Here is a 24,308-nt window from a genome sequence, read left to right as displayed (position 1 = left end):
GATTCTGGAACACAAGTAGCAGGAAATGCAGCTGTGTGGTCAGCGATCGGGTGGGATGCTGAAAGCTGGGGGATGCAAGAGGTTCGTCAGTGATGGACATAATCCAATCTCTTGACTACCGTAAGCCTCTTTCCAGGAATCAGTCCAGCTGCTCTTCAGTTTGCCAGGAGTCCATGTGCCTTTGGGATTTGAAACTGAGATTGTGGTTGTGATGAGAGCCAAGATAGCTGAAGTACTAGTTCTGGCCATTCAACTTGTACCTCCCTCTGCGGGCCATTTTTGGGAAAGCATAAAGGTTGAAATATCCTCAGACTAGAAGCTGTTACTGTAAAACTATATAAAATGTTAAACATGAGGCAGTTTGATTTGGCTCCGAACTGTGCAGGGGTGGGACCTTTAACAGTCCTGTCCAAAGACAGCTGTTTGTCTTTCTGTCTGTCTTCTGGTGGCTTGTCACTCGCTAATTTAGCAGCTGTTAATGCTGTGTAGTCAACCAGCAGTTGGCGGACCTGAAGGGAAGTGGAAGATGATTCTCACTTTCTCATAATGCAAATTCTGACATATATGAAGCTTTTCATGTTTCTCATGTAATCTGTATGCAATGGCGCGGAGCCACTCAGAGTGGATTCAAACCATATTAAACAAAAGACAAACTTGCCAGCATTACATGTGCCATTTTAGTTTGTTAGAATAGCATTTTAAAAACTAAATCTTCATTCAGCTTGTCTGCATTACACTCCTCGTGGGCAGTCCTGCCCTCCACTGTTGTCACACCTTGGTTACACAACATTACTACAATACTGTAATGTTTGGAGAGTAGGGCAATGTTTAATATTGGGCTGGAAAGAATTTTTGAAAATATTCCTGTGGATGTAAGGCCTATTAAAAACCATTCCTAAACTCACACAATCTGGGTCCTTTGTGTTAATTGATATTGCTGCTTTAAAAAGGGTCTTATCCTTTGACATATTGGTAGAGCAGTTTATGAGGAAACCTCTGCAAGAATAGATTTTTGTGAAGTAATCAAGGAAGAAATACATGTGTATTAGATTTCTACTTGGTCTGAAAAGTCAGTGCCATCTGTTCCAGATGTTTTCAGCTGCATTTATAGCAAGTAACTGCTGTGCTGTTTAAAAGAAAAGCAGTTCATTTTCCTTTCTCACACATTGCACATAGACAATCGGCCATGGAAACAATTCCTTGGTATGCATAACAAAAGCTGCATAAATAGTGTTGAATAATTTAATAAATGTGAGCTCTAGGGCAAGGCTTTTGTGCAGGTCTGCTGGCTTTGTATTTTTAGCCGCTAATGCTAGCTTGTACTAAGTGTTAAATCTTATCTCACAATGCAAGGAAACAACAGTTTTGTAAAATAATACAGTGTTCATACATTCTAAAATCATACGAATTTATCCTCCAGAACAGGTGGCTGGTTACCTGCAGCATATACAGTATGTGCAGAAAGCAGCAGGCTATATTAATTGGAGATGGGCCTGTGTGCAAAGTTCAGATTTGGCTCTAAACTTTGTTGGTGTCAGGATCTAGGATTTTGGTTTGGGCTGATAGGTATAATTCTAGCAGGTATAATTCTAGCAGTCACATGGTGCTCTAGTAATTATCATTGTCCAGTATTCCAGAAGAAACAAGTGCACTGCGGGCATTCACTTTACTGGTTTTGAATTTGGTACCCTCTCCTTTGCCTCTCCCCCTATATAAAATATTCAGGCAACTGCTGCGCAAAGTGAGCTTTCCGTATTTGGAAACTAATAGCTAGAGCAGTGATGGGCAATCTAAGCTAGTAAGTAGGCCTTCATCTCAGCTGGCAGCATGATTGTCATAACCAAGACGATCTCCTGGAACAGGGTAGTTTGCTAGCTGTGCTTGCTTATCTAGGATTTTTAGGGTGTACAGATTGAACTGTGGTAGTGCTTTGATTGTGAGAGCCATGGTCTCCTTCTGCATCCAGTGTTGTTTGCAGTCGGCATGCACCTCACTTCACGTGCCCTTGCTTTATGCGCCTGTCTCTTTATTAGTACCATGAGGCGGGAAACCAGAAGAATCTAGCAACCCTGTACATGGGCAACAGTAAACAAAATATCTCATGGGCCACACATAGAATCCTGATTGGCCACATATGGCTTGCAGGCCACTCATCACTAAGCTAGATGCTACGATAATGCAGATGTTAGACTACAAGGTGGAGGAAAACACAACTTGGTTGATAGGAGAATTGCTGGTAAACCGTTAGCTGGAAATTGGGGAACGGAAGGAGGCAGAGGGGAATTACAAAGTTTTATTGGCTTGAAAGGTTCTTGGAATGGATTTTGCTCAGAGAAGGATTGTCCTCTGGTAGCAAAGCAGAACAATGAGGGGTCCCATGGCATCTTAAAGACTAATAAATATAAGGTGCCACCGAACTTTGATTTTTTGCTGCAACTGACTAAGACCTCTGAAAAGTGTAGCAAAGCAGACATGCTAGTAAACAGATTGGTCTTAAGAACAGCCATACTGGGTCAGACCAATGGTCCATCCAGACCAGTATCCTGTCTGGCAACATTGGCCAATACCAGATGCCCCAGAGGGAAGTGACACAACAGGGAATCCTCACGTGATCCCTCCCCTGTCACCCTCTTCCAGAGAAACAGAGGCTAGGGACACAATTCCTACCCATCCTGGCTAAGAGCCATTGATGGACCTACCTCCGTTCATCTATCTAGCTCTTTTTTAAACCCTGTTAAAGTCCGAGCCTTCACCACATCCTCTGGCAAGGAGTTCCACAGGTTGACTGTGCGCGGAGTGAAGATAAACTTCCTTTTGTTTATTTTAAACCTGCTGCCTATTAATTTCATTTGGTGACCCCTAGTTCTTATATTGTGGGAATGTGTAAATAATTTTTCCTTATTCACTTTTTCTATACCAGTCATGATTTTTAAGACCTCTATCATATCCTCCCTTCGTCTCCTCTTTTCTAAGCTGAAAAGTCCAACTCTTTTTAATCTTTCTTCATATGGGACCTGTTCCAAACCCCTAATCATTTTTTGTTGCCCTTTTCTGAACCTTTTCCAATGCCATATATCTTTTTTGAATCTACAATGATTCCAAGATCTCTCCCTTGAATAGTTGTAGCTCAGTGGTCCCCAACCAGGGGCATTTATGTGCGCCCACTGAGTGATCAGGGCCAGCCCCAACCCATTTTTGCGCCCCGCCCCCGGGTGCCCGGCAGCCCCAAAAGGTTGGGGACCATTGTTGTAGCTAAATTAGTCCCCATCATTTTGTATGTATAGTTGGGATTATTTTTTCCAATGTGCATGACTTTACATTTATCAGCATTCAATTTCACGTGCCATTTCGATACCCAGTCACCTAGCTCTACTAGGTCTCTAGATGCACGTGTTCGCTCTGAGCTCTTGAAGATCTAAATCCATAGCTGCTATTGTTAGTAGACTAAGGATGTTAGGAAGTGGATAATCAACTAATCGTGTAGTAGATGATACAAATTATATCTACACAATTAGTCGGTAAGGGAAGGTGCTCTGTCCTGGCTCGTGCTGGTCCAGGAGCTACCCCCTCTGCAGTTTAAATGTAGTAGGAGTTGCCCCCGCCCCCATCATCAGCTCCTGTCATTCCCCCTCCCTCTCTGCCTCTCATACAGGGGTAGCAAGGCGGGGGCAGGGAGAGAGAAGCGAGTAGTTGAGCACTCAACTTGACTACTCACATCCCTATAGTAGACTACCATTATGGGGGAGCATGATTAGAAGATGGTATAATAAATTGGTATGTTTGGGATTCTCCTACTTTGGTCTGGCCCTCTCAGCCTTTGCAGGAAAGAATGCTGTGTTTTTTATTACCCAAATGCACCTGTCTTTCAGACTTAGTAGAAATCTTTAGGCCCCAGTTCTGGTCTGGAAAGCCTCATTGACTTCAGTGCCAAATGCTTGCGGTGTGTAAAGTAAGAATGTGTATTTGACAGGTATCACTGAATGGTTTCCCTATCCTAAGAGCACGTGGTAACTGTAATAAAGTCTACAAATGTTTATTTAGCATCCACGTTAAGTATGATTTAAGTATTTAGTATGTTGCAGATTCCTTTTAATTTTAATGGTCGCTCTTAATATTTGCTAGTCAGAAATGGGTTTATAAACACTCGTTTGGGAAGTTACTGAGGTCTTTTGTGGTGAAATTGTATAGTGAAAATCACGTTTAATGCAACGCGACTTCCTGGCATTGTGATAAAATTAGGAGCAAATGGGAGAAGAAAAGTGGGGGGTGGAGAGATTTAAAAAAGAAATGTAGAAAATCAATGAATGAATGGATGGCACAGACACACACAACCGCTGTGATGGCCTGACTTGCTGTAGCTTGGTCTCAGGATAATCCTCAGATGTCAGATTTCCGTAAGGCCAACATGTGACAGACATAAAGCTTGCCTCTCTGCGGAGAAGTGTGCTTTGCTGGTATTAAGAGGCTGGCTGACGCCTGGCCTCTCGCTGTGCATGAGAATGTATGTGTGTGTCTGCATGTGCTGTGTGTGTCGGCTGGTGTAAGTGGTTCTCCAGGCTGTGTGTTTTAGAAGAGTTTGTCAGCGAAACTGGATTTCCACGAACTACTGGCTATTGTAGAGGCACACCGAACTATTATGTGTGTGTCTCTTTTTAAAGACAAGACTTCTAGCTGGGATTACCTTTCTCACACCTGCCACCACTGATGTCCTCTCAAGATTAGAATTTGAGCTACGTGGGGCCAGCTTAATACCGAATGCCATTCAAAGAGAGCTGCATGAAGGAACAGCAAACGTGGAAGGAAGTGCAACAGCGTCTAACATGAACAATAGTTTGCAGGTTAACCAGCCCAGGAGTTGGGGTGGTTCAAATAGCTCACTCCAGGAGAAGTCTGAGCACTCTTTTTTCCTTTTCTATTACTACAGAATGGAAGATGAGGCGGTGCTGGACAGAGGGGCTTCCTTCCTCAAGCATGTATGTGACGAAGAAGAAGTGGAAGGTGAGAGATCTATATTTCTTGGGCTGATGTCACTTTAAAATTGAATAGTTATATATTAGAGCAAAACCAATTGCCAGAGGCAGCTTCAGTGACAAGGGTTATTAGTTTTTTTTCCTGAACAATTAATCCTAAAAATGATTGAAACAGCGGCAGCCAGAATTAGCATGGTCAGGACTTTTTTACACCCAGAGAGCCCTGTTTTCAAAGGGAGAGTTAATGTGCTGCTTTCTGTTTTATTTCCAAAAGAACATACACTTGCCTCTACAGGACAGTCCCGAGACACTGTGGTTTTTATATGAATGCATTTCACAGCACTTATGAATCAGTATTGCACTGTACAGTGTATGGCATACATTGTCAGGCCTCACAAATGGAAGAGAACCTTGAGCAAAATGATCCTAGCTGAGTTGGTATTTAGTGCTGGCTGCTAGGCGCCAGACTCAGGGCACTAAGAGGATAATTTTCTGTGGAGATTCTTTCAGCTTAGAAGAAATACAGGCCATGACTTTCTGTGAGGCTTGTTTAACTAGGCCAAGACGCTCCCAGTATTTAAAGAAATGAACACGTACATCTTTAATTTTTTTTTGTTTTGCATAAACTAAAGACGATATTTGTGTAACGCTCCCCAAAGTATGAAAACAATTTGAGAAAATATCCGCACAGTTCATCAATCGGGTCTCTGAATGCAACTGTCAGGCTTCGAGCAGTTCCAAAGAACCATTTCATCGATAAGTAACCTGGAAACTGCCTGGTCTGAGAAGTGCAGTGTTTTGTTTCCTCAACTATAACGTCAGCTGTGTTCTGTAGCTATAAAAACCACCCTGTTAGTTGTAAGTAGGCCATTTTCTGTCTATAAGGGTAAGGTGAGTGGGTCTCTGGTTAGAGGATACTGCCCACAAGGGTGCTTTGGCACAACGTAGACCTGTAATGTTTCTGTATATTTTAAAGCCTAAAATGGTGACATGCCTTGTAATTGCAGGTAGCAACAAACTGCCCCCTTCGATAATAAAACAGCAATAGCTGTAAGGAGCAGAGCAGCAAAAGGTCATGCCAAGCACCTGGAGGAGCATTAAAAATAGAAGGGTTTGCGTGGCTGTTAAGACTATGATTTTATATCTGTCCCTCCTTTAATAGTCATTCCAGACCAAGATCCAAATTGGATCTCTCATTAAAGAATCACAGTCCAATTATTATCACCTGGCTGGGGGCAGGGAGTAAAGGAGATGAAAAGACATGAAGTATCTCCTAATTCCTCAGCACAGGAGACTGGGAACTATGTGGCAACCTTTTGATATGCAACCCTAAGTCTGAGTCTAACTCCCAGGTGTCTCGTGAATGATAGTGCCTAAGTACTGCAGTGAAACTTCTTAAAACAGTCCAGTTAACAACTAGTTAAGGAAACTAGTGCCTGTACATATCTGAATACTTGCAGTGTAGCAAGTGCCATTGGGCTGGAAGAGGAACAGATGTACTAACAGCTTTGTCTAGACTGCATTGCTTTTTTGGGATACCAGAAGTATCCCAAAAAAGCAATGCTGTGGTCAAAGAACGTGTCCGCTTTTTTGAATTTTTTTTTCAAAAAATGGATGCACTCTTTTGCCATCCCTGTAAACCTCGTTCTACAAGGAATAAGGGATGGCTTGAAAGAGCACTTTCTTTCTCAATATGGCGCTGTGTAGATGTGCCAAATTTCGAAAGAGCCTCTTTCGAAAGTAAATTGAAAAAAGATACACAATTTGCAGTGCAAATAGTGTATCTTTTTCTGATTTAACAGTGCAGTCTAGATAGCCAATGTGATAAGACTTCAAGTTGCCACTTTGCTTCTTTGCTGCTCTTCAGGGCTTGGATTGTCTTTGTGTGTGCTGACAGCACCTGTCATGTTTTGGGCACTTTTGTATAAATATTTATTCATACGCGTTGGCCTTTTCTATGCATTGCACTTGCGTAACCCAGAACTCACTACACATACCAGTGCCTCATCTGCCTGCTGCTATAATTCTAGGGGGAATTACTGTATAGACTCATTCATTAGCCTGGTGGTTTACAATCCAATGGATAGATAGAAATGGCAAAACCCTAGCATCTTTCATAAGTCAACCCTACCTTTCAGGGGTTGGCAAACTTCCAGCTCTTGGCCCATCAGGGTAAGCTGGTGGCATGCTGGGACGTTTTGTTAACCTGGAGTGTCATCAGGCATGAAGCCCCATAGAGCCCAGTGGCTTCAGTTTCTCATTCCTGGCATCCCTCTGCTTGCACTGCCTGTGGGAACAGCAAATTGCAGCCATTGGAAGCTGAGGGGCTTTGTGCCTGCAGAGGCTCTGGATAAATAAAATGTCCCGGTGCACCAGCAGCTTCCCCTGACTGGCCAGGAGCCGAAGTTTGCCTACACCCGATCTCCAATAACAATGTAGACCCATTGATAAGCCAGTGCCCACTCTTTGATGCTTCACTTTTATACCAAAAAACTCGGCTCATGAACAAGTATATACGATGTGTATATACATTGAGAGAATATGCCCCCATGGCCTGTCCATGGTGAAGTTGTCATTTCGCGACTGATGTTAAAGGCTAAATGCTACCTGCCTACCTTGCTTTAACATCAAATGGGCATAAGTAATAACTGCAATCCATTTTTCATTATGCTGCTTTGTCAGTGACTAGTGGATGTCTGTATGCTTAGAAATATGATTCAGCAAGACTGGGGTTGCTTCCTGCTTCTGTTTTTGGAGAGTAGAAAAATGTAAACATGATTGGGGGAATCGGGAACAAATGGAACTCTGGGGGTCAAGTTTTTTGAAAGAGAAAAGCAGCCCCATTTTTATCTACAGCAATGTACATTCCTTTCTTAGTGATGTATTCCTCAAATTCCACTAGGTTAGGAATGTAGATATGCATGATAAACAGATGACTTAATAACTAGTTTCAGAGCAAGGGAAAAAGTGAAGCTCCACCCTATCCCTTGAGGGGAATGAGAAAAGCAAGGTCTTATCTCACACCAGTAGTATCTCAGACTTCCTAGTAGGGCGGAGGATACTTGATTTCAAGTTTGGCAGCTCAGACCTCAGAGAGGGTTCATGTACATAGGTGAATGTGGCCTGTACTTCCATAAGCTTTTTTTCTTCATCTGTATCAACTTACTTTGTTAGCGATACCATGGAGATGGATGCAGTATTGGAACTTAATTAGAAGATAATTCTCTGTTACACTGGCAATTTATGTGCTTGGATCTCATCAACGTTAAGGGAAGTTAACTACATAATCATCTGAGAAATGTGGTGCTTAATTAGGGACATGGCAACAAGAGAAACTTTTTGAAAAATACATAAATTAAGTTTAAAAAAACCTCCAACCCCTAAAACCATTTGCCACTTTTGTGAAGCCTTTTTTTTTTCTTTTGCTTGGCACTGTCGTGGTGTCATTAGATTTGTGTTGTCACACATTTGTGGGGAAAATGTTGTATAATGTCATAAAACACTATCCTTAATTTAGCTTCAATCAATTTTGCAGTAACGGCTGGAAAACTGGTAATGAATTACTGATTAAATATAGTGTAAATGAACACATACAATTAAAAATAAGCAAAAAAATTCCACCACACAACATATGTTGTTCATTTATTTTGGTAACTTAGTTGAGTTGGAGAATAGCAGAGGGAGCTGCATTTCTCTCTCCCCAAAACTGCCACATACTTGGATTTTGCTATTGTGGAATCAGGAATGATGATTGAAACTATAAACTCTTTGTGTGTCTTTTTGTTTGGGAGCTGTCCAGTACCTTGTTCAGTCCCAGCAATGGGCAAGGCCCACAATGCTACCACAACAGAAATAATAAATAACAATAATAGCAGTAGTTTGGACTTCAGTTCTGGTTTTTATGTGAGAGGGTTCAGATAAGATTTCCATTTTGGCTCCTCTTTAGTTTTAATTTTCTGTTCTGCTTTGCATACTCTTAAACTGTTATAATACAACATGGCTAAATTCTCAAGACTCAGTATTACAATCTTTTCTGCAAAGATGGGAGCCAATTTCTTTCTTTTGGAGGAGGAGTGGATAAAAAGCCCATCTAATGCTGAAGGTTTTTTAAAATTTCACGACTCAATATAAGTGCAATAGAACGTATCTTAAAGTGGTCTAGTAGGAGGTTCCTTGCCATAATACCACTCTTGTAACATTTGCTAGCTTAACACTAGTAATTCTACCAGCATGTTTACCATCTGTGTCTTTTCAACATATGGCTATTTTCATTGTCTGTAGATGGAATGTCAGTCTAGTCTGCTGCAAATGTCTTTTATCGGTTGGCAGGCTTTGGTGTTACCTTAAAATGTGCTGGTGTCATGTATAGCATCACTGCTTTCTCACCTCCACTGATGTGATGGCTTAATGTCCTATTTGAAGAGCTCTGATTTAAAAAACTTGGGTCAAAATTTGGATGATTGTAAAGTGATTTTATTTAAAATGGTACTTAGCTGAATGTGCATTTTAGAACTATCAGGGGTCTTTCATCTGCTTTTTTTTTTTTAAGTGCACCTTTGGGAAGTGTTTATAATTTAGGGCCAGAATGGACCACCAGATCATCAAATCTGAATCTCCTAAATAGCACAGCCATCTGCATGCAAAACACTGAAAGTCCTTTGAGGCCGGAAAGGCACTGTATGAGTGTGGAGTGCCTTTTCTTCTAAAGGAATAGTCATTTCTCCAGTGACAGATCCGGGTAGTACAAATTATTTTGCATCACATCTGAGGAAAGTGTATTGTAATATCATAATGGCAATAACATGGCTTTTTAACCCGTTTTGAAGAGAGGAGGTAGGGATTGCTGATTGCTCCTTGCTTTTAATTAAGGAAAACACTCAATCAGTATTAAAAACACTTAATATGGTGTTAAATGACCAATTTAAAAACCATCCATCTCTGTGCTTAAGTGACACAAATGTGATGCACACCTGCTTTCCAACTGGGCGGCAAGCCAGACTTTTGCTGGAAGCCATGCTAGTTAAAATGGCAGGAGTTAGCCTGCAGAATTCTCTCTCCTGGTGCGGGTGTTCCAAGTTGGAAGACTTTGGCAGTACTAATGGAGACACACCAGAATGGCCTGTGCACCCTACAGCTTGACGGGCATATTTGTATGGACTGCATAGGCTGATCACTTTTTGAGGGTCAGAGCTCTTGTCGTTGGGCCGTGTGTCCAATAATATGCACTTGCAATGCATATAGGACTGTGCTATGGCCAGCTTACCCCATCAGGTTATCTGCCTCAGTTTCTCCCTGAGAAATACATGTAGATTTGTGGTTTTTGTCACATCCCTTTCTTGGGGTCTGATTTCCTCAGAAACCATAATATTTCAGTATCACTAACAGTACAAATCTGCCAGCCCTCTCCACAGGCTCTGGAGTTCCTTCCCCAAACCATTTCATTTCTAAATTTCTATTTAGGGAATAGGGCATTTCCTAGCTGAGACTTGTTCTGCTCTCAGTTGGGTGGTATGGACTTCCAGGGGCCCTGGGTTCTCCTCTTTCTGCTTGAACAGGCGTTTTCTTATAAGAAGTACTCCACCGTGGCCTTTTGACTCAGTTGCAGGCAAGACCCTTGACACAGCATGCTGAGACACACCTGTGCTTAAGAATCACAAGCACCATTCAGTTAGAGGGATCTCAGATGGCTGTATGGATTTTACAAAGGCTTGATGTTTGAATCTTCCTCCCACCGCTTACATGTACCTGCCTCTGGGGTGAGACACTGCAACTCTTCATTGATGCTCAGCAGCACTACGTGACCATTTAGGATGGAAAAGGACGAATATATAAAATGTGCCTGTCTCTGCTCTGTTGGATAGTGTCCCCCTTCTTGAATTCCTTCAGATTATTTTAAAACAAATAACGTAAAGGTACATAGAGAGGAGGTCAGACTGAATGATCATATTGGTCCCTTCTGGCCTGGGACTCTCTGAATCAAGGAAAACTTAAAATATGGTAGAGAGGTCCAGTCACAGAGCTGTATTTTAATAGCCTGGGATATCTGCCATTCTGGCCCTCTTTTTGTTTTATACTCATTTGTGATCTAGAAATAAATACTGAGAAGCCACCTAAGCCTACCCCTAGCAAAGGAAAAGAAAGGATCAGTTAAAACAAATCTGTGCAATAAATCAAAAGCTATAGAAACCAAGTCATTTATCAGGTATAATTATCAGACAAACAAACCAGACAGCCTCCCTGGAAGCAAAAGGTAAAAATTAGGACAATAAGCTTGCATGAATAGAGCTGATGAAATAGAGCTCAGTTTCAAACTGGAGTAGAGAAGATCCCGAGGAAGGCAGTGAATGCTGGGGCACTTCCTTGAGAAGAGATGAGAGTCAGAGCAAAGAGGTATGTTGGTGTATGAATACGAGAGAAGGCTCAGTGTGGTGGAGGGGTCGAAGCTCCCCGCAGATAGAGGCTGCTTCACGGCAGGCTGATAGTCTGTGTGGAGAGCTGGTTTTTAAACCGGCTCCCCTTGCAGACCGGCTCCCACCTGCTACCCCCTGCTGCTGTGTCTGATACAGAGGTGGCAGCGCAAGGTGGCAGGGGGCTCCCCGGGAGTGGGGCTGGGTGGGAGCGCACTGGCTGCTGGCCCTGCCCCTGGGGACTATCCAATAGTTGTGTAACCACTAAGATTTCGTGTGGTTACACGACTATTCAGTTACACGATATCTAACCTCCCTCGTGTAGATATTCCTGCTTGGGCTGAAACCTGGCAAAAGGGATGGGTCTCAGACCCAGGTCCAGCCTGAGTGGGACTGTCCACACTATTTTTAGCCCTGAATCATGAGCCCCGGCAGCACTAGTCTATTGGCCCAGAGCCAGGAGTGTGGTGTTTATGCAGGGTAGACTTCTCTTGAAATACCACTGTAATGTATTGAGGCCCATCGGCATGCAGAGTGGATATGGAGATAAAGTAGCCCTGTCTCAAGGAGCCTGACCTTTTGTGTAAGTCAGAATCTAGTTGAAATCCTACTTTAAAAAGAAAAGGCATCCTCAATATCGTGAACCATAATTGCATATCCAGAAGCAGTTTGCCATTGAGAAGTACTAGTGATATAGTACCACAGAATTAAGTGTATGATCAGGGCTTTTATGACTTCCTCCGAGGCACCCAGCAATTACCAACATCGGAGACAGGGTACTGGACTAGGTGAATCGGAGGTCTGTTCTGATCTGTCACTACTTGGGTGCATCTTCATTCTGATGGGGTTTTTCTGGGATATCTAAACTCCGCTGCGTCCAGGGAAAATATCTGCTCTTCTGCGTTTTTTTTTTTTTTTGGGGGGGGGGCGGAAGAGCAGATGCGCTCTTTCGGAAGCCCCGTTTTCCTCCTCTTACGAGGGAGGGATAGCTCAGTGGTTTGAGCATTGGCCTGCTAAACCCAGGGTTGTGAGTTCAATCCTTGTGGAGGCCATTTAGGAATTTGGGGCAAAAATTCATCAGGGGTGGTACTTGGTCCTGCTGTGTAGGCAGGGGACTGGACTCAATGACCTTTCAAGGTCCCTTCCAGATCTAGGAGATAGGCAATCTCCATTAATTTAAAGAGGAGGATTTTCCAAAATTTGGCCAAGTGTAGACTGGCCAAATTTCAGAAAAGCCTCTTCCGAAAAAACTATTGGAAAAAGGGACACAAATTGCAGAGCGCAATTTGCATACCTTTTTCCGATAAAGACCCGTTATCTAGTCGTAGCCATGGTGCTGAAGAGTGAAAGAAACAAAATTTTGGCCTTCATTCTCATAGGCCTTTTCTGTACCTTTTTTCTTGTTCATCTGGTGTACTTTCCCCAACACATGTGCCGTTGTGTGTGCTAGCAATGGCTTTTAGTGATATTGACGAACATTTCAGTCTCTAAAAGCTTCAGAATTTAGCATGTTACTTTCATCGACACCTGCTTCTGTTGCTAATGCAGTCAGCAGAGCTGCAGCTATGATATGCAGGAAGCAGCTTCAAACCTGTGCTTAGGTTGTAGAGAGCAGAGTTCTTGTGATGTCACAAGTGATATGCCAAAAACTTGGGCAAGCCATGAAATAGCAGCAATTTACTCTTAAGTATCATGTGGAGTGAACTGCAAGCACACTTTTTTCCTTTAAAGAAATGCTGAGGTATAGGCAAATTTAGGCTAAGTAGATGTATGTCCTAATTATGATTCTACAATAACAATCAATGCCCTGGTTTATTCCATATTATCAAGAGTTACTAGTGCACACAAGGGGGCGTGGAGGAAAGACTACCTCTTCTAGACTTAATGGCACACAGTTCATTAGCACTGTAAGTCTCCTGCCCTCCAACATAGTCACAAAATTCAAAGTCCTTCCTGCTCAGACAGTTTGGACTGAGGGGGTGGGGGGAAGGGTGGTCAAAACTTTCAAATTTTCATGCTTAAATAAGGGACTTGATATATTTTGAAGGGCTGAACACTGAAAGCTCCCACTGAAGTTAATGGGATCCACAGAGATCAGCAACTGTGGAATACCAAGCCAGTGTAAGATTTTATAATTTATATAAGATGCTCTTTCAGAAGTCACCCTCTTTGATTAGGATCCAATCAGCATTGGCCTGATTAGATCGGCTCATGGCATGGGAGGGTTCAGTAGGTTTGTCTAACCTCTCTCACTTGGAGAGTCAGAAAAGCTGCTTATTGGTTTGTGGGTAAGTGTCTAATAATAGATTATAAAAACGTCAGGTTGAATTCCCAAAACATGCTTATTGTCTTCCGTGTTGATCAGTTTTATCATTTGCCAGCTATTGTCATTTGATCTGCCATTCAGAAACGACACTTCATCGTGGTTAATGACTAATTTCAATCTTGCCGCCCACTGAGACGGAGGGGCACTCACGCAGCCCATTCACTAGCCTTGGTTGCCCATCGCTGCTCTAGAGACTACTGTTTTTATAGAAAGGTTTAATGGATCTCTGGAAGACACGTACATTCCAGTGACCGGATGAGACATTATTAAAGATTTCACTTTTCACTCATCCATGCCCATGTTTTTGCTATTGTATCAAAAGTCCCATTGTTAGATCTGCAAGCTAAATTTTATTTTTAGAACCTTTGGTCGAATTCAGCTATTGAGTAACAGAGGGAAGGTGTTACACTGGCCTACTCAACTTTGGAAGCCCCAGGGGCCACAATAATACTCATAGCACATGCCGAGGGCTGCAACTGAAGTGCGGTTGCACGTGCATGCAAATATATATGCAAATAGCTTCTTTCACACTGACGGGCATGAATACAAAGATTAAGCCTTAAGCTGTGGCACCGGACCCAAATGTGGCCAGTGTGAGCCAGTCAGCACTTCTCAGGCTCTGCCCACATGGCAAAGTAGCCAGCACTTCCCACAATGCCCCGGAGCTCCCAGCACCTCCTCCCTGGAGGCTAGAAATGCCGACGCCCTGTACCTGTGTGTTCCAGCCAGCCTGCCCGCTTGCATCTTTCAATGCTCACCCATCTGGTAGGCGCCTCACCATTGTGGAGCATGTTCCCAGTGGAAGCCACGTTGAAAGGATCCCACCCGCGGGCCCTGTGTTGAGCCCTGTGTAAACTCAAACTGCACTGTGGGCCGCAAACAAACGGGGGCCGCATGCAGCCCACAAGCCGCGTGTTGAGTAGCCCCGGTGTTACGCTTCAAGAAACATCTTAGTTGTTTGAAGAAACAGGGCTTTAGAATAGCAAGTTAGAAGTGTTAAAAAAGTACATTTCTCCCCCTCCTCCCTTCTGCCCTTTTTAAACTTTTTTGATATGTCTGGAAAGGAAGAGATGCAAATATGCATGTAATTGTTCCCCGCTCAGTGGAATATCTGTGGTTATCTATTCCAAACCTTTCCTGATACTTGGGCAGGGCGTGTAGTATAGCATGACCTCCAGGGCAAGTGCTAATACCTGTTCCCTTGTAGGCTGTAGCAGCTGGTGGATTCCTGGTAAGAACTTCCATGCATGGCTCAGGTGGAAAGATTCACTGTTAGGGTACGGTTAGACTACAAGTTCTTGTCAGAAAAAGGTACGCAAAATGCGCTCCCCATCTAGACTGGGCCAAATGTTGGGGAAAAAACCCTCTTTTCGGAAGCCCCCTTCTCCCTCGTAGTACGAGAAATACAGGGGCTTCCAAAAGAGCGTGTTTGTTCGTCTGCAAAAAAAAGTGGAAGGGTAAACGTGTTCCCTGGATGCGGCAGAGTTTTTTCAGGATACCCGGAAACCCCCTGCAGTCTAGCCGTACCCTTAGAGTTAGCAGAAAATAAAGCCTGCAAATGCCCAGGGACAGTGGCTTTTCTAGGTACAAGCAAAGATAAATGCAGTCATTCCTGACTTGGCCCATAAGGATAGCTAGCCTTGCCCCATGGGGTTCCTCAGGTCTGCTCCCTGGGGTGCCCCTTCAGTTCATTTCTCCATTAGAGGCCAGTTGCTTATTGGCATATAGTCCTATAGTCTCTAGGAGCCCCTCCATGTTATCCTCCCGGTCTGCAGATGTAGTGGGTACCTCTCATTTTCCAGCTGCAGCCTGCTCTCTCTGTGGGCTATCATTAGGCTACAAGTCACACCCTACAGTTCCCATTATGTAAGCCCTACAGCTACCCTTTACGAGTTAATTGACTCCCTCCCTTCAGTCCGTTCACACTGACTCGTCCCCTCGGCTCATCCACAGTGACTGATGCACCTTGGCTGCAACAGCTTATTTCACTCTTATGTCACTCTGCCCCTTCTGTGTCTGAGGGGCCCTAAACTGGTAGTACTTTACCATTTGGCCAGTGGTGAGGTTGAAATGTTAACAGCTTGTTAGGCAAACATCACCAGTCATGGCATATCTGCTGGTTTGGTAGGCCACCGTGACCTAGGGAAGCAAGTTTTGTTGACTGGCATTGAGAGAGGATGACAACACATCTGTAACTGAGAGTAGTTGAGGTCTGGCTTTCTGTCTTCCTCTTTTTAATATTAGGAACAGGACGCTACTTCTGTAATTGATACCCAGATCTGTGAAGTTCAACTATCTGTATATATTTGAACTGGTCAAAAATTTTCTGTCTAATCCCTTTTATTGGAAAATGCGTTTTCAATTAAACAAAATTGTTGATATAAAGTATCTGCTTCTCACAGAAAACTTTATATCCTTTTTGTTGTAAAATTGTACACCTGAAAAACTTTTAATATGTCACCCATTATGCAAGTGAGGAGACCAGGGTGCATAATGGGAGGTATAGACTGAGCCCATAGAGAAGAAAGAGGGTACAGAGCATCCAGTCTACAATTCAGATGAGGTACATTAATGACATGGTTAAAAGAAAACTTACTGGTTTTTTCCCTTGTTTTGATTTTTTTTCTGAAGAGTTGAAATTTTCCTTGGGAAATTACCTTAATTCTGCCATTATCTCGCTTTTGAGAGCTTGACTTTGCAAGGTAAACATTTTTACCACAGGTGATTTTTGTTGTTGTTTTTTGGTTTTAGACATAGGTATAGATAGTGATATTGTTGATTACTGGTGCCCTCTTGTATTATCGACAAGCCTGACAGATCTGGTAGCTTTTCTCATGAGCCTCTGCATTTGCCTCTTCAGACTTCACATGCTCTTTTTACATTTGGATTGTCTAATGGAACACACCCGAGACATGCAAATAGCTGCTAGGCCTGTATAATAGCCGTTTTGGGTCCCATCTTGAACATGGCTATTGGAATTCCTGGAGGCTTTGCAGGGGACAGATTGATGCACCAGGAGTGAAGGCAGGTCTAGAGAAGAATAAACTTTACAACGCGGTGAAAATGGCATGGCTCTGCCTACACATCACACTGTTTCCCATGTGGATTCAAATGGATTCTGAGCCTGGATGCCTAGGAATCTGCAAATAGATTTTTCAACTTCAAGACGAGCACAGCGCTTTGTATTCACTGAGGGCTAGCTGTGGGCCCCATTAGAATGTTTACATCCCAATTGGAAATGGCCAAAATAAATAAGTAAATAAATATCTGAACAAGCTTCTTAAACCATTTTCTTCCCCCAGGAAAAAAGCCTATTTTCTTTCTCTGGGAACTTAAAAACATCCCCCTCAGACTGCCATCAAACATGACAGCTTGGCTCCCAAGTCATTTGTTGGTTGAAAATGATAATAAATCATGCAAGTGAGGGCTTATAATGAAACTTCCCTGCTGCGATGCTTGCAGTGACCTTTAAGTTTATTGCATCGTTCTGGCTGCTTGTGTGTGCTAACAGCTGTATTTGCAGTAGTGCGTATAACTTCGTGGAGGACCAAGGAGAAAAAATGTGATTCCGCTTATTGCTTCATCGTTGCAGAAGTTTTAGCAATAATTCAGGAGTCGAAAGTGAAGAAATTATGGCGTTTTCAGGTTGAGCCACTGAGTATAATAGTGCTGCCTATTACTAAACCTAACAGGGAACATACTCGTCTATTAACTTGTCCTGGTGTAGCACGTAGAGGTCTTGTTGTGCTGTTTGCAGTCTCAGTAGATGAGATGAGGGTGTGAGGGAAACAAAGACGCACACTGATGTGAAGTGGCAAGTCAGAGAGAGAGCACATGGAATCCAACCAGGTTTCTGCACTTCTAGTCTATTCCCCTATCCACGGGCCATGCTGAAGTCCAGACTGTCATGAGGCATGCTCACCACCCTGGTGCCTCCAGTTGGTTGCTCTGCAAATTAGCTTGTTGACTCGCTGGATGCCCCGTCGAAACTGCCTCTTTTTTCGAAAAGCCCTGTTTCGGGGAAAAAAAGCGGCGGCCGCCATTATGCAAATGAAGCACAGGATATTTAAATCCCAGCTTCATTTGCACTTTCGATACATCTAATTTACATCCTTCTGCGGACAGAGGGGTGTAGTTTAGATGTACCGTAGGAGTCCTCCTTTATATAGCCCCCAGCTGGGCCCTCATTAGCCAGAACTGCCTTCAGGGCCAGTGCAGGGCAAATGCCCTGTGTCACAGACAGCGGAGCAAAGAGCTGAGGGGTAGCTCCCTAATGTTTATCCTGGCTCATCAGCGGCACCAAAGGTGAAGAGTCCAAGGAACTACAGAAAGGGACCAAGTTCTAGTCTCCAAGGTGAATGCATAATGTCCTGGTTTCTGTAGGAGTCATATCCATATACCTGAAGATGCAGCTTACCCCTAATGTGTCGCAGGACCACATTAAAAGCAAACTGAGCATTGGGAAAACCCAGCACGGGCACAGTGGATAAACTCGATTGATGTGTGAGAACCTAATATTGAGAGAAACAGAAGGGGTAGGGTGGGGACAGTATCCACAAAAGGAGGGAGAAGGAAATCCCCATGACTCTTGACAAGGAAATCTCATTGCCCTGACCAGATGGAAAAGCCAGAAACAAGAGGGCGAGGTGCTTCCCACGGCTGTGTAAAGCAGCCTCCTTCTATGAATCACTTTAATTCTGTGGTCCGCTTGATAATAGAAAGCCATCATAGTAAGCCTGTAGACTTAATACTTTAATATGCTGCCAACAGAACTAGACAATCTCTTTAATCCTTTTGGTCACATGTGCACAGTACGAATTTTGGTAACGTGAAACTTTAAGTTGTGAACACATAGGCAAGCATCTGCATTACTTAGCTTCGGTTTCCCATTCTGCCAGGGAGCGGAATGTTTCAATGTTCCCTTCCCCCATCCCCCTTAGGATGGTGGCGAAGCAAGAGATTTTCCTGTTCAGTGTACTTGAAGGAAGTGGTTGTCTTTTGTTTACATTGTTGTGAACTCTGAGACAAACTTCTGTACTCTCCTCCCAGAGTGCCTGGCAGGAAGCAATTGACACATTCTCAGTGCACTACGTTTGAGAGATTTCCTACTTGCTGGGATAACGTAATTTTCCCATGAGAACAATTCAGCGTAAATGCACATAGAATCATAGTATCATAGAACACTACGGGTACGTCTAGACTACATGCCTCTGTCACCAGAGGCATGTAGATTAGGCTACCAGATATAGGAAAATGAAGCGGTGATTTAAATAATTGCCGCTTCATTTAAATTTACATGGCTGCCGCGCTGAGCCGACAAACAGCTGATCAGCTGTTTGTCTGCTCAGCGCGATAGTCTGGACACGCGGGTGTCGACATCAAAGGTATTTGTCGACCACCCAGGTAAACCTCATCCCAGGAGGCATACCTGGGTGGTCGACAAATACCTTTGATGTCGACACCCGCGCGTCCAGACTATCGCGCTGAGCTGACAAACAGCTGATCAGCTGTTTGTCAGCTCAGCACGGCAGCCATGTAAATTTAAATGAAGCGGCAATTATTTAAATCGCCACTTCATTTTACTATGCCTGGTAGCCTAATCTACATGCCTCTGGCGACAGAGGCATGTAGTCTAGACGTACCCTAGGACTGGAAGGGACCAGAACCAGAGGTCATCGAGTCCAGTCCGCTGCCCTCATGGCAGGACCAGATACTGTCTAGACCAGTGGTCTCCAACCTTTTTACACCCAAGATCACTTTTTAAATCTCAGAACAGGTGAAGACCTACCGCCCCTCCCCTTCCTTGAAGCCCTGCCCCTTCCTTGAAGCCCCGCCCTCTCTATTCTCCTCCTGTCCATCACTTGCTATTCCCAGCCTTTACTTACACACTCTGGTAAACAGTTTATTTTTAAATTATGCGATACATACAATTAAATCACGTGTTTATAGTTATGAAATAAATGGTCTGTTTTTTATTCATGCTATTTAAATCTAAAATGAAGCATTTATAATTATACATTTTGTGGGGACGGAGTACTGTAGCTGGGGGCAGGGGAGAGGGAACAGGGTGCTGGGAGAGCAGAGGACAGGATTCTGCAGCAGGGGAAAGAGTTCGGGGAGTGGGGATGTGAATGGGGACAGAATTCAGGGAGTGGGGACAGTTCTGTAGCTGGGGACAGAGTTCAGGGAGTGGGGACAGGAATGGGGACAACATTCTGTAGTTGAGGACAGGGGAGTGGGGTGCCAGTGGAGGCAGAGAGTCCCCTGCATCTCCCTCCTCCCTCCATTCCCCCCCCTCCCGGAAACTAGTGCGTGCCTGCCCCGGGGGCCGACCCCCCCCCCCAGGTAGCGACCCCCCCCCGGCGCAGGGAAGCCCCGCGCACGCGCGCCTGCCCTGGGGCCAAACCCCCCCCGGCGCAGGGAAGCCCTGCGCATGCTCACCTGTCCAACCTAAACCTCCCTTGCTGCAGTTTAAGCCCATTGCTTCTTGTTCTATCCTCAGAGGCCAAGATGAACAAGTTTTCTCCCTCCATGTTATGACACCCTTTTAGATACCTGAAAACGGCTATTATGTTCCGTCCCCCCCTCAATCTTCTCTTTTCTAAACTAATTCTTTCAGCCGTCCTTCATAGGTCATGTTCTCTAGACCTTTAAGCATTCTTGTTGCTCTTCTCTGGACATGGTTATTCCTGATACGTTTAACAAGACACATGTATGGCATATTAACATGCTGCAACTTAAAGGAGGATGGGAAGAGTAAAAATGGTTGCTTGAGTTCTCCTGATGGCCTAGATATTACTCAGCAGTCACTAGAGTTTTTCTTAGACACCTGCATCAGTCCAGATAAGAGCTTTTTTTCAGGAGCACAGGGCAGGGTGCTGTTTGAGATGTCTAAGAGGGGTCTAAGAGGGACTGTAGGCCTCTTCCCCTTCTCCCTCCCCAAAGTTCAGACTTCAGAATTTCATACTTGATGTCTGTTTAAGAGCTGGGGCTAGGCTAGGGCATACACTTCAACTACAACAAAGCTTGTGCTGCTCCCAGCTTTACTTTTGGGGCCAGGGAATTTGTTTCTAGACAGAGGCAGAGTGATTAAGATAACAAAAGGCTTGTCAGCCATTCAAGTAATTTGATTGTTAGATGATCATGAAAATAATTCCAGGTACTCCACTTAAAAGATAAGAAACAAAGTGTAGGAATAGTGTGCTCTAGGAGTAGGTTAGTGAAGACCAGTGCTGTTCAACTTATTCATAAATGATCTTGGAAAAAGGGGTAAACAGTGATGGGGAAAAATTTGCAGAGGATACCAAATTACTCAAAATCGTTAGGTCCAAAGAGTTACAAAGAGATCTTGCAAAACCGGGTGATTGGACAGCACAACAGCAGATGGAATTCAGTGTTGATAAATGCAAAGTAATACACTTGGAAAAATATAATCCCAACTATACAAACAAATATGATGGGGTCCAAATTAGCTGCTATCACTCAAGAAAGAGATATGGGAATCATTGTGGATAGTCCCCTGAAAACATCTGCTCAATGTGCAGTGACAGTCTAAAAAGCTAACAGAATATTAGGAATCCTTAGGACAGGAATAGATAAGACAGAAAATACCATGTTGCCTCTATATAAAGTCATGGTATGCCCACATCTTGAACACTGCATGAAGATCTGGTCACCACATCTAAAAAAGATATGTTGGATTGGGGAAAGGTACAGAGAAGGGCAACAGAAATGATTAAGGGAAAGGAACAGCTCCCATATGAGGAAAGATTAAAAGACTAGGCTTTTGCAGCTTGGAAAAAGACTGCAGGGGCAGGGGACATATTAGAGGTTGAATAAATCATGAATGGTTTGGAAAAACTGAATTAGGAAATCTTATTTATTCCTTCACTAACATAACACAAGATCACCCAATGACATATATAGGCAGCAGATTTAAAATAAAATAAAATAAAATAAAATAATTTCTTCACAGTCAACCTGTGGAGATCTTTGCCAGAGGATGGCCCAAACTATAACAGGGTTCCAGTAAGAACAAAATAAGTTCAAGAGGAATAGGTCTGTCAATGGCTATTAGCCGGGATCAGCAGGGATGTTATCCCTATTCTCTGTTTGGCAGATGCTGGGGATGGGAAAGAGGCTATTAACCAGCTCCATGAAGGGAGTAGTTTACATAAGATGCTGGGAGACTTCTCTTCCAGTGCTCATACTGTGGCCGCACTTTAAATGTACCACAGCTAGTGTAGACAAAGCCACTGGCTGCAGACTGAGTTCTCCCTGCCACTGTCAATAACTGTTGATCTTGTGGCATTGCATTTGCACTGCACCTTTGTGCAGATAAGCAACTTGAATGGGTATGTCAGTATCTGGAGTTGTGCACAGAATCTGCGTAGGCCAAATCTTTACTTCCCGGAAGATAGATGCTGCTGTGGTCAATCTTTTGGAGTTTAATTTAGCAGGTCTAGTTAAGACCTGCTAAATCAAAAAAATGAGTCTCTTCTCCCTCCTCCCCCCATATCAGTCTCCTGCTGTGGAGACAGTGCCAAAGTTTGAATTAAGGTACATTGACTCCAGTTAAGCAATTAATGTAGCTGGAGTTGCGTATCTTAATTTGAGCTTCCGTGTAAGTATGGACCTGGTCAACACTCATTTTCCTGCTGCCTTCCAAGTAGTTCTGTACCAGGGATTTTTTTGTTTTGTTTATTAATAACAAAAAAAACCCCTTACCAAAACCATGAAAAGAACATTTAGGCAAGATGAAGATCTTGGGTGCCAATGCTCAGATTTGCCAAGTAACTTTTTCCTTGTGCATATATGCATTGCAGTGCAGCTTTTTAAAGAAAGGCCCAGTTGCCTCCGCCTTTCCCCATAGGACAGCTATTTCATTAAAGTCCTTATCAGATGCTTTTCAAAGTCAGTGAAAATATTCCCATTTACTCCTTCAGTTAGTATGGGTTCAGGCCTGGAGTATGCAGGTTGCCTGGTGTAGAAAATGAGTCGGGGGTCCTGTGTGTGGTGGTGATATGTGTATTTTTTTCTCAAGCTTTATATGAAATTCTTAGAGAATAAGCCCCTAGGTTTATGGTTGCCAGATGGTTTCAGCAAAAATACCGAACACCACCTGTCTTCCCCCCCGCCTCAAAAAAAAAAAAAAAAAAAAAACAAACACCCACACACCACACCGGGGAAAAAATTCTGTTGGGGGGAGAGGGGGAGAGAAGAAAAAAGGGGGAGAGGCCAAAGTTGTTGAGCTCTCCCCCAAAAAAGGACCCCCAAGAGTTAAGCAAAATAATAAATACAATAAAACAGCATGGCCTCTTTACGTGCGTAGAGTCAGAATAGGGATAGGAAGAGGAGAGGTTGAGCACCAAGACCCAAGGAAGGCCTTGCTTCCCCTTGCTCTGGTCTTTAGGTTTTTTGCCAGCGGCCATCTTGTTTTCTTGATCAAGCCAGAAGGAAGTTTCCCTGCGGAACCAGGTAAGCAGGGAGGCCGGGGGCTGGGCCCAGTTGCTGAGTGTGTCATAGGGTTGCCAGGTGTCTGGTATTTTTGCCTCCTGGCAGGGAAAAAACCCAGAAAATACCAGACATTTTAGGAGTCCGGTAAAAAAATAAAAATACCAGACAGGAGGCGAAAATACCGGACTGTCCAGGTCAATACCTAGGATAGATCTGGCTATGTGTTTCTTTGAATTCGCATATAGGCTCTTAGTGGACAAGAGGGAGCATATGCAGTGAATGAGGCACAGGGGTCAATGCGCTGAACAGTGATGATACAAATAAATACTGAACAGTTGCCTGCTGTGTCTGTGCATTTTCCAGTCTGTGCACAGAAGGGGAAATGTGGCCCTCTGCAGTGAGCCAGCGCAAGGTCTGTGTACCACTTGCGCCATCTCCATGTAGAAGAGTCAATCTTGCAGTGAACGAGGCAAGGTTCCTACTGAAATGTGCTAGGACTGTATTATAACGTACGTGCACAGAGCGACCAAGTTCAGATTGCATGGGCAACCTTAAGTTTAGCGTGGCTTGTGAGCTTCATGTTGAAAACTTATTGTTTTAACAGTTGGGGGAGGGAGGAATGTGTGTGTCTGTTTTAAACACGTTAGTATGAAATTATGTTGCTACTCTGAATGCGGCATATTCATGGATTTATATTTCATGAAATGTAAATTGAAACCATAGATTTAATCTGAAGACAGTCTGTAAATTAGATTAGATTATTTAATGTTCTGGTTTCTATAACTGTACTATTCATATATTGATAGAAGTTTTTGGCATGTCAATATAGACTTTTTCTCCTCCCTGATTTTTGTGCAAGCATGAAACACTATTCCTCATCAGAAACCACAACCAGCCAAGAAACATCTTATACTCTCTTACTGGTGCAATTTTGGTTTGGCTTTTTCATTTTTAATCAATATCTTTAAAAATACAAATCATTACCAACGAAATAACTTTTTGTTGAGCGTGACAGTTGTGAATTAAGAGTTAAAGCATCAAAAGATAATTTTTTCCTGCCACAAAATATTTTGCATTTCAGGCTGCTCTACATGACCTGCTATGCTGAGATTTAGATCAGCAGGAGTTAGAAAAGCAATTCTGGCATGA

At 43.4% G+C, this 24,308-nt stretch overlaps 1 protein-coding gene across 7 annotated transcripts in view; it reads left to right on the top strand.

Moving 5' to 3' along the window:
- Positions 1 to 24,308, top strand: part of SLC4A4 (solute carrier family 4 member 4) — a 242,172-nt gene that overhangs the window by 25,832 nt on the left and 192,032 nt on the right. For 6 of the 7 annotated variants that reach the window (XM_075929409.1, XM_025178447.2, XM_075929408.1 and 3 more), the window contains exon 2: positions 4,925 to 4,998. In XM_075929409.1, the coding sequence (XP_075785524.1) occupies positions 4,926 to 4,998 (73 nt within the window). In that variant the 5' untranslated portion in view covers position 4,925. Of the gene's footprint in view, positions 1 to 4,906; positions 4,999 to 24,308 lie in introns of those variants that run through there. The other variant, XM_025178443.2, reaches the window with a different exon arrangement.

This window comes from Pelodiscus sinensis, chromosome 5 (assembly GCF_049634645.1).
Source record: "Pelodiscus sinensis isolate JC-2024 chromosome 5, ASM4963464v1, whole genome shotgun sequence".
Taxonomy (NCBI): Eukaryota; Metazoa; Chordata; order Testudines; family Trionychidae; genus Pelodiscus; species Pelodiscus sinensis.
Note: the sequence above shows the minus strand (reverse complement) of the source record. Positions and strands in the feature narration are given on the sequence as shown.